The sequence below is a fragment of the Lytechinus pictus genome, chromosome 12 (genome assembly GCF_037042905.1).
Source record: "Lytechinus pictus isolate F3 Inbred chromosome 12, Lp3.0, whole genome shotgun sequence".
Classification (NCBI taxonomy): Eukaryota; Metazoa; Echinodermata; class Echinoidea; order Temnopleuroida; family Toxopneustidae; genus Lytechinus; species Lytechinus pictus.
This window is the reverse complement of record NC_087256.1, coordinates 13,773,787-13,786,295: the sequence shown is the minus strand read 5'-3', so window position 1 is coordinate 13,786,295 and position 12,509 is coordinate 13,773,787. Positions and strand designations below refer to the sequence as shown.

General features: G+C 35.5%; 1 protein-coding gene across 1 annotated transcript in view; it reads right to left on the bottom strand.

The window, feature by feature from the left end:
• LOC129272432 (kinetochore-associated protein 1-like) overlaps positions 1-12,509 on the bottom strand; it is a 95,712-nt gene that overhangs the window by 73,405 nt on the left and 9,798 nt on the right. The window contains exons 4-12 of the mRNA XM_064107295.1: positions 8,482-8,557; positions 7,774-7,854; positions 6,700-6,734; positions 5,689-5,799; positions 4,909-4,993; positions 3,726-3,787; positions 3,349-3,443; positions 2,232-2,382; positions 995-1,174 (exon numbers count right to left, since the gene is read on the bottom strand). Of these exons, the coding sequence (XP_063963365.1) occupies positions 995-1,174; positions 2,232-2,382; positions 3,349-3,443; positions 3,726-3,787; positions 4,909-4,993; positions 5,689-5,799; positions 6,700-6,734; positions 7,774-7,854; positions 8,482-8,557 (876 nt within the window). The remainder of the gene's footprint in view (positions 1-994; positions 1,175-2,231; positions 2,383-3,348; positions 3,444-3,725; positions 3,788-4,908; positions 4,994-5,688; positions 5,800-6,699; positions 6,735-7,773; positions 7,855-8,481; positions 8,558-12,509) is intronic.

Here is a 12,509-nt window from a genome sequence, read left to right as displayed (position 1 = left end):
TATAATCATCACTTTCGTGAATTTTCTTTGGATGTATACTTTAAGAAGAAGAAGAAAATAAAGACAGTTTTCTGAATCTAGGCACTACATGCCTTGTTTGAGAAGAGGCCTAATTCACCTTTCACTAGGGAGACATCTGAGTGACATTTGCCCAAGTCAAGTGGTTGAATGCAGATCATTATACAAATGTTATGCAACATTCATGTAGTGCTTTAGTGATACAATGTTCCTAAGTGCTGTGTACTACTATATTGCATCCTGATTATGTGCTCGAGCATCAAAGGAATTCCTTCCTACCTAGTACCTATTAAAGCCTCTTCATTTACTATCTATTGTCCACAGCGGACGGCATTCGGATACTAATGAGTCAGAAAGAAGAGGATCGAGGGTATTTGAATTCCAGTTCATCGTGGCTTAGCCGTGAACCAGAATAGCCTGGTGGTTAAGTCGCTGCCTGGAAAGCAGTAGATGGCAGGTTCGAATCCCACTGGTTCCAATTTTTTCTGACTTATGATTTTCATTACAGATCAAGCTTACTGATCTTAAACAAATAGGAGTAATGCCGAAAATTTGTAAACAAATTATAATTTCCTCCTATTAAAGCCTCTTCATTTACTACCTAGTACCAATTACATCTGGACCTCGTTGCATAAAAGTTATCATTATGGTAACTTTGCCATTCAATGGTAACTACCATGGTAACGATGATCAAACGCCAATCAGAATCAAAATTTTCAGGGAAGTTACCATAATGGTAACTTCTATGCAACGGAGTCCTGGATGGAAAGTGGCAAAGGTATGAAAATGTCTTGCCAAAGGACACAAATGCTGCAGAGGGACTTGAACCCCAAGACTTTGCCAAAGACTAATCCACTGACCCACAACACCATTCAGTAATAAAAGATAGGCTATTCCAAAAGCTACAATGGTATGTACTTCTGAGTGATGATAAACATTCAATCTGAAACACATTCAAACTATAAAGCTTACTTACTTCAATGTCAAGGTTGAAAAGTTTGGCAAACTTTTCTGCTTCCTCAAACTCTTTCTTGTGCAGGAGACGATGGAAGCGAGTCTCAGGGAGCGCTTCCATCAGACATCGGATCATCAGCATACTGACAAGACTGGACTCATCTTCATCTTCGTTGCGTCCTTCTACCAGAAATATAGAATCCTGTAAATAAAGGCAATAGTTCAATGACAAGAATAATTTTTTTTTCAAAAATACTATAAAGGAGAGTCAAGTCCAATTCAGGCATAAAATAGTTGCAATGGAATTAAAATATGGAGGATTACAGTGATGCAGTCTGCTTATTGCCTCCCGTCCAAAATCAAGTGCTAATAAAGGTATTACCAAGAATCTATTAAATCAGGTGGTGGTAGTGGTAATTTTTTTTTCCCAGATCACTAATATAGCATGCATGCTTTAAAACAAGCAACCAGAGGACTGAATGCTTACAGTCCTCTCTGAGGGACCTGGAAGGAGAATACATGCCTTTCTAAAGAGCAATAGTGCAACAAGTGGGAATTAAACCCAGGTCCCCAGATTGCAAAACCACCACTGTTCTGTTCAAACATATCGTCAGTGGTCATCCGAACCATCGTATCACACATACGACAGTGCAAGCCCATTTTAGAGAAAATAGACTTCAAAGTTTACTATAATTTCCACACTTTGTTCCCCAGCCTTACAACACAATAATTGCTAGGAAAATACATGGTTGGAAAGACCAAGACAATTGCTTGACATTGGTATCTTTATTGTTACACAAAATCAAGAATCAGAGAAAATATCGCAAGAGGGCTTCATGCCTGTCATATTGTCATTTTTAGTCAAAACGTCGTATCGCTTTTTCACATGCATTGTCAATGCAGTGCCGATACGGCAGTTTGGCTGACCCTGCATTTGCATATTAAGTGCACGCAGCTGTTGTTTGCTTTGCTTCAGTACAGGTTTCCGATGGGATTTGTGCATTTTATCAACAATATGTATGGTATTGCCGTGAAAATCCCAACGTATCTCAGCAACTGAAATACACTGCTGCTTAGAAATTTAATTATATTTAGAATAGGATTTTGTCAGTACTTCCAATTTCTGCAAAAATCTCAATCAATTTTTTTTTTAAAACCAAAATTGACTGATATGACGGTTCGGATGAACGCCGACGATATATCGCACCCCAAACTCCTAATCAAATTGCATAATTTCTGAAATAAAAGAGTGATCTCACCTGATTGTTTGGGGTATCAGCAAGCATGGAGACAGGACCAACGGACAGTGTGTAAGTGCAATGCATCTTGGGAAGATCGTAGACCTTCAAGTTACTTTCATTCTTGTTAGGAACAGTCAACATCACCAGCTGAAATTGAGGTCTGGTCTCACTGAAAAAAAAGGACAAAACTCACTGTGATATTAATCACTGTAAACTAGATGGATTCTAAACTGCATGCAGTCAAATCTATGCCTCTACCATTACAAATTATCTATTAAAAATTCAAATAATTACCCCAAAATCTACTCTGATCATTGTCATATGAGCCAGCCAAGTTTGAAGTTGATCCCTCAAACCATTTTAGGTCATTGACAGAACATATTTCCATGCATGCAATGACGTATGTGACCTTTGAATTTGTGACAATATCTAATTAGACCATCTTTCTTCTCATTCATATATGTATGCATGCCCCAAGTTCCAAGTTGTTCCCTCAAACTATTTCTCCCCTTCTTAATTCAGCTTGGTAAAAACTCTTTATAATAACTGTTTCTGACTTTTCACGCTACTCAAAAAAACTGATTTCCACCATTATTTTAGGTCTGAACAAACTATAATAGGCAGAGCTAAACATATATATACAGTACTCATTCACATCAGCTGGGAGTGACAATTATAGATGAATATCTTGCCAAAGGAAACTGGTTCTGAGAAAGTATCAAAACTTGAGGCCTTGTGGTTCGAACCCCAGGACTTATTCATTACCGACATCACATTGATTCATGCCACATTTCTAATAATAATAATATACAACATTTATATATAGCTTAATACAAATGTTTCTAAGTGCAGCATACTATATATTACCCCAGCTTTAGCACAGCTACCCTGATTGGACACTCGAGCATTCAAGGAAATGCTTTCTACCGGATACTTATTTACTACACCTGGGTGGAAAGTGGCAATGTAAAAAAAAACGCCTTCCCAAAGAACGCGAGTGCTGTGATGGGATGTGAACCCCGGACCTTGTGGTTCAAAGCCCGGAGACTTATCTACTGAGCCACAACACCTCTACCTCTCTGACTTAAGATAAACTTTCTCCTTAGATGATGACTGTGACAGCATGCATACTCACCTGTTGTTGTTATCAGCCGTAAGGAAGAAATCCCTCACCTTCAGTGGCCACGCACACACAAGAATCAGTGAAGAATTCCAACAACATAACTTATGCTGCAAAATAAACAAAAATTAGGAATTTGAATATAACACAAAAAGTGAGTCAAGCTTGTGTTGTTTATCAATGTAAAAGGTTTCAAGCAAAATAACTTTAAGTAAAAGTGCTCCTACACTCATTGACCAGCTTCTGTGTAAACTGAAATTGATCAATATATACATGCATATAAATGAACATTAAGCAAAGATACATTTTAATGCCATATTAGAAGTAACTTAGCAAGTCATGAAATAATAAAATGTGTATCTATAAATTAAAAAAAAAAAAAAATGCATTACCTCAACATCTAAAGTAAAGATGTATTTCCCATTGACTACACATTTGATGAGTTGATCTCCAGCTGTAGAAAAACAGACATGGCAAAAATTAACTACAGTACTAGTTTGAAGAAGAAATAAATAAATTATCAATCACCATATTATCAACAAAGAACTCTTAACATGATAAGGAAGTTTTCTTAGACAAGAGCACAATGTGAAGCTTATGCATGCATCCATTTTGGGGGGAAGTAAAGAAAACAATAACTGAATCAGATGCAGTTTAAATTTCCTTCACAGTTGGATTTTAACTGCATTTTGGCTGTAAAGCATATAAGAATTTACAAATCAATACTAGTATAGTAATATAATAAAATCTCCTCCCCCTTCTCCTTCTTTTTCTCTCCTTGTTTGTCATCTCATAGTGTTGTTACACTTATGGTTGCAGATAATTGGTCTACAGTTGAATTGATATACATAAACTCCTCAAAAAAAGTTTGGAAATCTGACTTTGATCGATAATCTCTCCCCGGTTTTAGTAAATATCAATGTGCAATTGATACCAATGAATAAATAATTTGATTCTTTTTAAAATTATACCCTACATGATATGATTATGGTTCATATGGAGGTGCAGTGCCTTTAAATGTGGGGCAAGGTCAAAATTCAAAATGACACAATATTGAAAGTCACTGTTCTTTTTTTCCGCAGTGATGAGTGAGTTTCTCAGCAGTTCCTTTTGTTTTCATGCACCTACAAATCATCATTAACATGGAATCAAAACACCTCTGCACAAGCAAATACATAACAAACATGCATGAGTATTTTAAACCACGACTCAAACCATGTTATCTCACAGAACCATCAATACATAAACCACAACAACACATCAACAATGAAGCAGGGTCTTGATTTGAATGGATTTTCCATCTCTATTGACACAGACAAATAAATCATGTTCTTTATTGACCCTTCATGACTAATTCTGCTCGTTTTGCAGCTTTTCAATTCAGACCTCATCCAATATTTTTTAATCCTGCTTTTTTCGTGATGGTATGATCATAACAAGCATGGTATCATTTTAAAGAGAATTAAATGATCTTTTGAATGATATCAAAGATGCATTGTGTAAAATTGGGAATTGGGAAAAATTAATGGCCAAACTCAGATTTCCAAACTTTTTTTGAAGGGTTTATATACTCACCTATAAACATATTTGTCTTCATCCTTCGACGAGCAGTTATTTGCTTCTGACATTTCCAAATAGCCATCACATAGTCACCACAACCCTAAAACAATGGTTACACAGATTATTATCAGATTGTCTTAGGATTTAATGTGCTACATAATCATTGCTGCAACTTTTATCATTCTTTAATTCGTTACATGGGAAATATGTTATAACACATGCAGGAAAATATGAAATAATCATGATTTCATTTTTTACCTTGATGTTGGGCATAAAGTATAGAAGACTTATTTGCCCCTCTGCATCTTCTTTGAACTTTAACGATGTATGTGTGGGTTTGGGCGAGTTATGAAAATTCTGTGTCGGGGTCGAAGCGATTAAACTTGGTTTTTCAGGCCTTCTCTAGATTTGATTTGAATGCATTTATACTGTTACTATTTACAAACTCAGTAGCTAAATCATTCCATAGGCTGATTACTCGTTGTGAGAAGTCCTGTTGTCTGAGTGTTGAGTGTGCTTTTAACTTGATTAGTTTTCGAGAATGACCTCTTGTCCGAGGTTGAGTGTCATATTATAAAATAGGAAAGTGGGGACATAACATCGTCAGCCTTTTATCATTCTTTAAGACCTTTATCCAAGGTTTTCCAGCTGTGGTGCAATGCTCTAATCACTCATCTACCACCATGACTGCAACTATGGCCAAGGTGGGATTTGAAATCATAACATGATATCTACAGTCCAATGACATAACCACAATGTCATGAAATTCGTATTCATAAATGAAGTTTCACTTACTACTGTCACAAGATGCGTGTGTCCTCCTAACACTATGGTTGCAAGATCTGAAGAGCCTTCCTGGTGAACATGAGACAGGTCGATCTCGTCCAATACAATCTGACCTTGTAGCTTGACAAGATATTGTAAGAGACTTGAATTAATGAAGGATATCTGCTACTAAAACACATTCACATTTAACATTCTCTGAAACCTGACATTCAACAAATATTCAACCAAAGCAATCTGACCTTGTATTTTCACAAAACAATTCAACCCTAATAGGCCTATTTTCTTCGTGATAAATCTGCGGCACTAAATTTTTCATGATAAATCCGCCATGCTAAAAATTTTCTACCACGTCGCTCTTTTTACTTTAAAAAAAAGTGAATTAATGTACGATTCCAATGCAAGTTGTGTTTCTAGCCGAAATTTATAAATGTATCATTATTTCTACTTTTACTGCTTAAAATCAATTAATTTTGCCTTGTTAGAATTAAGTCAGCAATGATTTTCATTGAAAAACAAAAATAAAAAACATAGAAATACATAAAAAATTTATAAAACAATAAAATACATAAGAAAAAATTTGCGATACCCATTTTCTTTTTAAATACATTTGATTGGAATCCTACAAAGAGTTACCTGTTTGGGGGCTGTATTTAGTTAAATAGAGCAATTAATTCATATTAAACAAAAATCTTACTATTTCGGAAAAATAAACCATACAGCCTTGTAGATTTCATCCCACACTACCCCCCCCCCCTGTGCAAATTTGTTTGCGGCGCTCGTACGTTAGGTGGCCAACATCTTTGAGGGGGCTGAATCCCCCCCCCCCCCCCCCCCCCCCCCGCGGCTGTGTGATGGGTCCAAATAACCTGGCTTTATAAGGGTTAAAGAGACTTGATAAATGAATGATATATGCGATACTAAAGAAACATTCTTTCCTTTATTGAAATCTTACATACAATTTTCAACTAAAGCAATGAAATTAAAATCAGCTCTCATAAGCTGAATTTAGGATTTACTTACATTTTTGGCTGAACATAAATCTCCATTCTGAATCACTGTAAAAACAAAATATAAAATCCAACACATTAATAGTTGTATCTACATCAACCACAGAGAGAACAACCAATCCAACAAACTTAAGTATTAATTACACAATAAAGTCAACTCACAAAGGCTGTTTGTTCTGCAACTGTTGCTACTGCATCAATCAAGACCCTCATTACATTAAGAAAATTAAAGTTATGAAACAAAGTTTCAGGAAATATAAATGCATACAACAATAAATGCAGTGCGATATGCAGCAAAGAGCACACCTAATGACGTCATAATGAACTACATTTAAGTCACAATCCAACAATGATCTTATGAAGTGAGGCCATTATTAACTGATTGTGGTGATATGACTTGCTCAATCAAAATTTTCCCCCTTTATTTTTTATTTTTTTTTGGGGGGGGTGGGTGGGAAAGATAATAACTATATTGGATGGCTTTATTTCATGGAATACCAGAAATATTCCACACGTTAGGGCCACTATTCCACCCGTCTGCGATTCGTAGAATATATGCCCTTGACTCTTGGAATATTTCTGGTATCCCATTTAGAGCCACCCAATACAATATAATTATATCATCAAGATATCATCACTTAATATCAAGAAATCATTTTGTGTTGTTAATCCAAGATAACAAATTTTGAAATCTCAATATCAAGAGGTGAATGAGTGCTCGGTAGGAAGAAACTCTTCGAATGCTTGAGTGCCAATATGGGCAGCGCAGCTAAATCTGGGGTAGTATTAGCAGCGCTTTGTATCCTCAGGCAAAAAGCGCTTTATAAACTCATCCAAAAGTGATTAATTTACAACAGCTTGCTAAACAAAAGTCAGCATATCATATTATGCTGGATTAATAGTCCAGGGTCCAGTTTCATAAAGACTTGTAATAATATCAAATGCACAATTTCTATAACAAATTCACTATCAGCCAATCAAATCGATTGATTACAGTAGCTTTAAACTGTTATTGAAAATTTGTTATTCTACAAAGTTTTTGTGAAACAGGCCCCAGGATGTGACAGCCCCTAATAATTTTCCTTACCATCATGTAGGTTCTTCATGTCAACGTTGGACAGCCTGTACAACACATTCTGTGATGCTAACAGCAGAATAGAATGTTTACCTGTATAAATAACACAATTATCTCGTTTAGAGTAACAATTGAGCTCGAAGCTAAAAAAAAACATAACATTTAAAAAAAAAAAAAACAGAAGGAAATTCTAAAAATAATACATTAAAAAAAATAATAATGCCATTTTTTTTATATACATTTGATAATAACCCTAAGATGAGTGTCCAGACCAAACTCTAGCAGTTTTGGTGCTAGATTTAAAGATTCACACCCAAATTATGATTTTATGCATTAATTAGCACTATATTGATTAAAAATAATTTTGGTACAACTGACAATCAAATTGTGGAGATTACATCATGAGTGATGTGCATGCCAATTTTCCACGATCCCACGATCAACAGTCAAGATCTGGGTATATCAGAACTTGAAGAAAATCCCTTCGGCCAAAATGATGCAGGTAATTATTTGGAACTGATGCAAGATATCAGCTACAAATTTGTAATCAATAGGTAGTACAATTAACTATAGAGAAAGACAGCAACCAGTTCCAAATTGACAATTAAAAGTAATTCAAAACTTATGATTGATTTGGGACAAAAATTGTGTTGTGATTGATTTCAACAATTCATTTTGCAACCAATGTTATAAAACACACCATACATACAGTGTATTTACCTCCTTTATCCTCTATTATCTTGATCTGTTTAAAACAAACCTTGTCCAATTCATCAACATTCCTGTCTACGAGTTTCTGCATTGAAAGGTGAAAAGGAGATGTGAAAGGGAGTTATAAACAAAAAAACAAGATACAGTCCGACCTCTTTTATCCGTCCTCCCCTTATCCGGATGCACACTTGCCGAGATTTTTTCTTTCTTTTTATTCAATCTAGTACGTGAGGAAATGATATTTCAATCTAAACTCAATCCTATACGCAAACTCACTTTGATTACATATATTTTCCAATATAGTCTACCTACAACATTATTTTTCATGAAAATATCCCACCCAAATTACCGAAAGAACTTAGGCAGGATAATTTTCCAGTAAATCATGGCGCAGCGCAAAAATTTCATCACCTTCTCTTTTTGTTTCCCAGGAAAAACAACACATGTCTTGCTAGCTAATATAGGCCTTAATACGAACAGCGCCATCTATCATGTTTGAGCCTACAGTCAGTGTAACAATGGCTGACATTGCGAAGCTACGATACCCGCCATGATGATCTAATTGTAAAACTTAGTTTCATCGAGTCATTCTCTTTCTTTCGAGGTATGCTCGATGTATACCTCAATCATTTTAGCAGGTAAATTATCCAACAGTTTTGGCCATCAATCGATTTCATTTCTGTAAAAATACCGCCTATAATTTGCACTGACACTGCAGTGAATACTGTCTGTACGCCCACTACAATAGATAACGTGTAGCTACCGCAGTTGGCCTGGGGAGGCAGCAGCTGCGTGAATTTAATATTGGGTCTCCCAGATCCGGATAAATCCTCTATCCGGATTGGTGCTGGTCCCAACGTTAGGGACAGTGATTTTCCGCGATCGCGGAAAACGGACGGAATTCACGGAAAGGGCCTTTTGAAACGGAAAGTGGCATTTCAAACGGAAAATCACGGAAAACGTATTTTCCCTCAAAATACACAGAATAGCAACATAAATTACTCCAAAATCACAACAAAATGAGAATATCAAATGGCCACAAAACCCCAGAAAACACGATCTCACTTCGCTATTATCATGACAATTCACACATCGTGACTGCACTCGACATCAGCACACTCGATTGTACCCTGCATCGTACCCGTACCCGGCCGGCCGGGTTGGGCTTCACATATGCACACATATCGTTCAACTACACGGTCGTGTGTTGCTGCCCTCTACGTTTGAAGATGTAACAGCACGATATCGTGGTCTGAAAATCCAAGATGGCGGATTGGCAAAAGCCGTTGACTGATGATAACGACGTCCAAAAAACCCCAAAATCATCGATGAAATATCATTTCACCGTAAAATAATGCTAATAATGTGAAAGGTGAGGATGTATGCATGCTAAATGGGTTTGTAAAAATATTTTATGCACCCGCATAGATCCGATTAGAACGGATTCTATTGTGTTGTTGGTACAGTAGCAGATACAAATTTTGACCAGTGCGAGTGTACCTTAGTGTTGTGATTTTGCTATTCAATGTGTAAACGGAATTGTCACTTTTCCGTGTGTACAAAGTCTATGGGGAAACGGAATTTCCGTTTTCTGACATGCTGAAACGGAATTTGAGATTTTCTGAAACGGAAAAGGCAATTTTTTTAAACGGAAAATCACTGTCCCTACAACGTGTCCGGATAAGAGAGGTCGGAAAGTATTACCACAGAATTATGAGCTCATGCCAATAAACTACGAAGCTCAAATAAATATTCATCAATCTAATCCATCTGAATTCCCCCCCCCCCCAGCACAAAATATGGTTTAAAATCATAATTACAAAAGCATTACTTTTTGCAATAAAAAATGTGTTGATCTTTTAAATGATCTTGTAAAAATTGTGAATTATGAGATAAGAGAAATAACTAATGTTATACAAGGCAATACCTGCAAACCCTGTAACCAAAAAACAAGGACATATACGGGAGGACAGTGGCAAAAAAAATGCATAGCTTTCTATAGTTAGTACAGACAGAATTTTCACAAATATATGGACAACGGTTGGAGTGGCCATCTCTTGCCAATAATTAGACTTTCCCAATAGGGACATCTGGCAGGTTCGACAAGGTGAATGCATAATTTCAAGTTACTACTGGGTCAGTCCACGGGGTTGGGGCAAAAATTGTGACATCAGGGTCAAAAAATAGAAATGTAATAAATGAAAAGTTTTATTTCTTATAAGTTTCATGGGACAATTCTTCAACTAAATCCACTTACAGGCATTTCATACCACCCTGCATATTTGAGTAAATTGCGAAACAAGATTTGACAAAATACCACCGTTACACGGACATCATTTATCATCCTTACTTAGACTACATGTATACTCTCCCACTGTCAAAATAAAAGGGTTGATCTCAATTCCTCTTAATAAATATTTTGCTAACAACATTTTTAGTCACTTTATTCCACATTTTCCAACATGGCATATATATTTTGAAAGATTTAGCATCAATAAATGGAACTTGATGCTCTGTGTGTATACCAGTGCCATGTTCTGTGTCGTTCTTTTTTCTCACCAGTCAAGAAAATTCAATTTATGATGGCATGTAGAACTAAATAGTTGACAGAAGTCATGCCTCAACAGAATGGAATATTCTTTTTGGAAAAACTCAACTACTCTTTCTGGCCTAACCTTCTATTTTTGGTGTTACCACCGTTACATGGACATCATGTCTCTCTAAAAGAGGTATAATTTGTAGCATTGTATTAAGTTAAGGTCCATTAATGGTCATCACATACCAAATTACACTTTCTGCCTTAAATTATTTGCACAAGATCAATTGATTATATTAGAAAAAAAAACATTTTGCATGTCAAATTCTTTGCAAATAAAAGAAATTTAAATTAGAGATTAAACAAAGAAAAATGTACAAAATTATTGACAAATTATGTGTCGTTCTTTTTTCTCACCAGTCAAGAAAATTCAATTTATGATGGAATGTAGAACTAAATAGTTGAGAGAAGTCATGCCTCAACAGAATGGAATATTCTCTTTGGAAAAACTCAACTACTCTCTCTGGCCTAACCTTCTATTTTTGTTTGGTGTTACCACCGTTACATGGACATCATGTCTCTGTAACAGAGGTATAATTTGAAGCATTGTAAGTTAAGATCCATTAATGGTCATTACATACCAAATTACCCTTTCTGCCTTAGAATATTTGCACAAGTTCAATTGATTATACTAGAAGAAAAACATTTTGTATGTCAAATTCCTTGCAAGTAAAAGCACTTTAAATTAGAGTTCAAACAAGGAAAAATGTACAAAATTATTGACATTATATTTAAAATCATACTAATCCTCAAGGTTCCACTTCCGTCTGTCTCTGGAAACATTTATGTTTCTGTCTAAAGGGGAAAAAACGAAACAGTGCTATCTTACGATCTCCAAATCTTTTATTACTTTGAAATATCTCCTTCAAGATATTACTTTCAAATGTAGATACCTCTGTTACACGGACATCATGTCCTTGTAATGGTCATATTGAATAGCATTACTTGAATATTTGACATATTTTTCTAGTATCAACACACTAAATGCAAGTTAACTCATCTTACTCAAGTGTAGAAATACATCATCTACAAGCAAGCTTCTGTAATTCATATCAATTAACAGGTAAAATGTTTTTTTTATTCATACACAATTATAAAATTTTTGATTCAGGTGAAAAATATGTAGGGAAAAGGTACTACATGTACATGTAGTTCAGTTTTTCTAAGCTATGGTTTTTCAAGACAAAACAAGACAAAGTTGGCATGGAAGACATGGACAACGCATTTATACCTTACACATAAACTTGTTCAATCTGTTAACTCTAATTTGTTTTACCTCAGTTACATGGACATCATGTCCTCAAAATGGTAGTGTAGAAGTGACATTAATTAAAATATAATCATGTCATCACTGGAACTTACATACATTAGATAAAACATTAAGTTCCAACATGCGAAAAGGACAATTGTAAAGTACTTGGTGGACAAATTTAATTTAAAA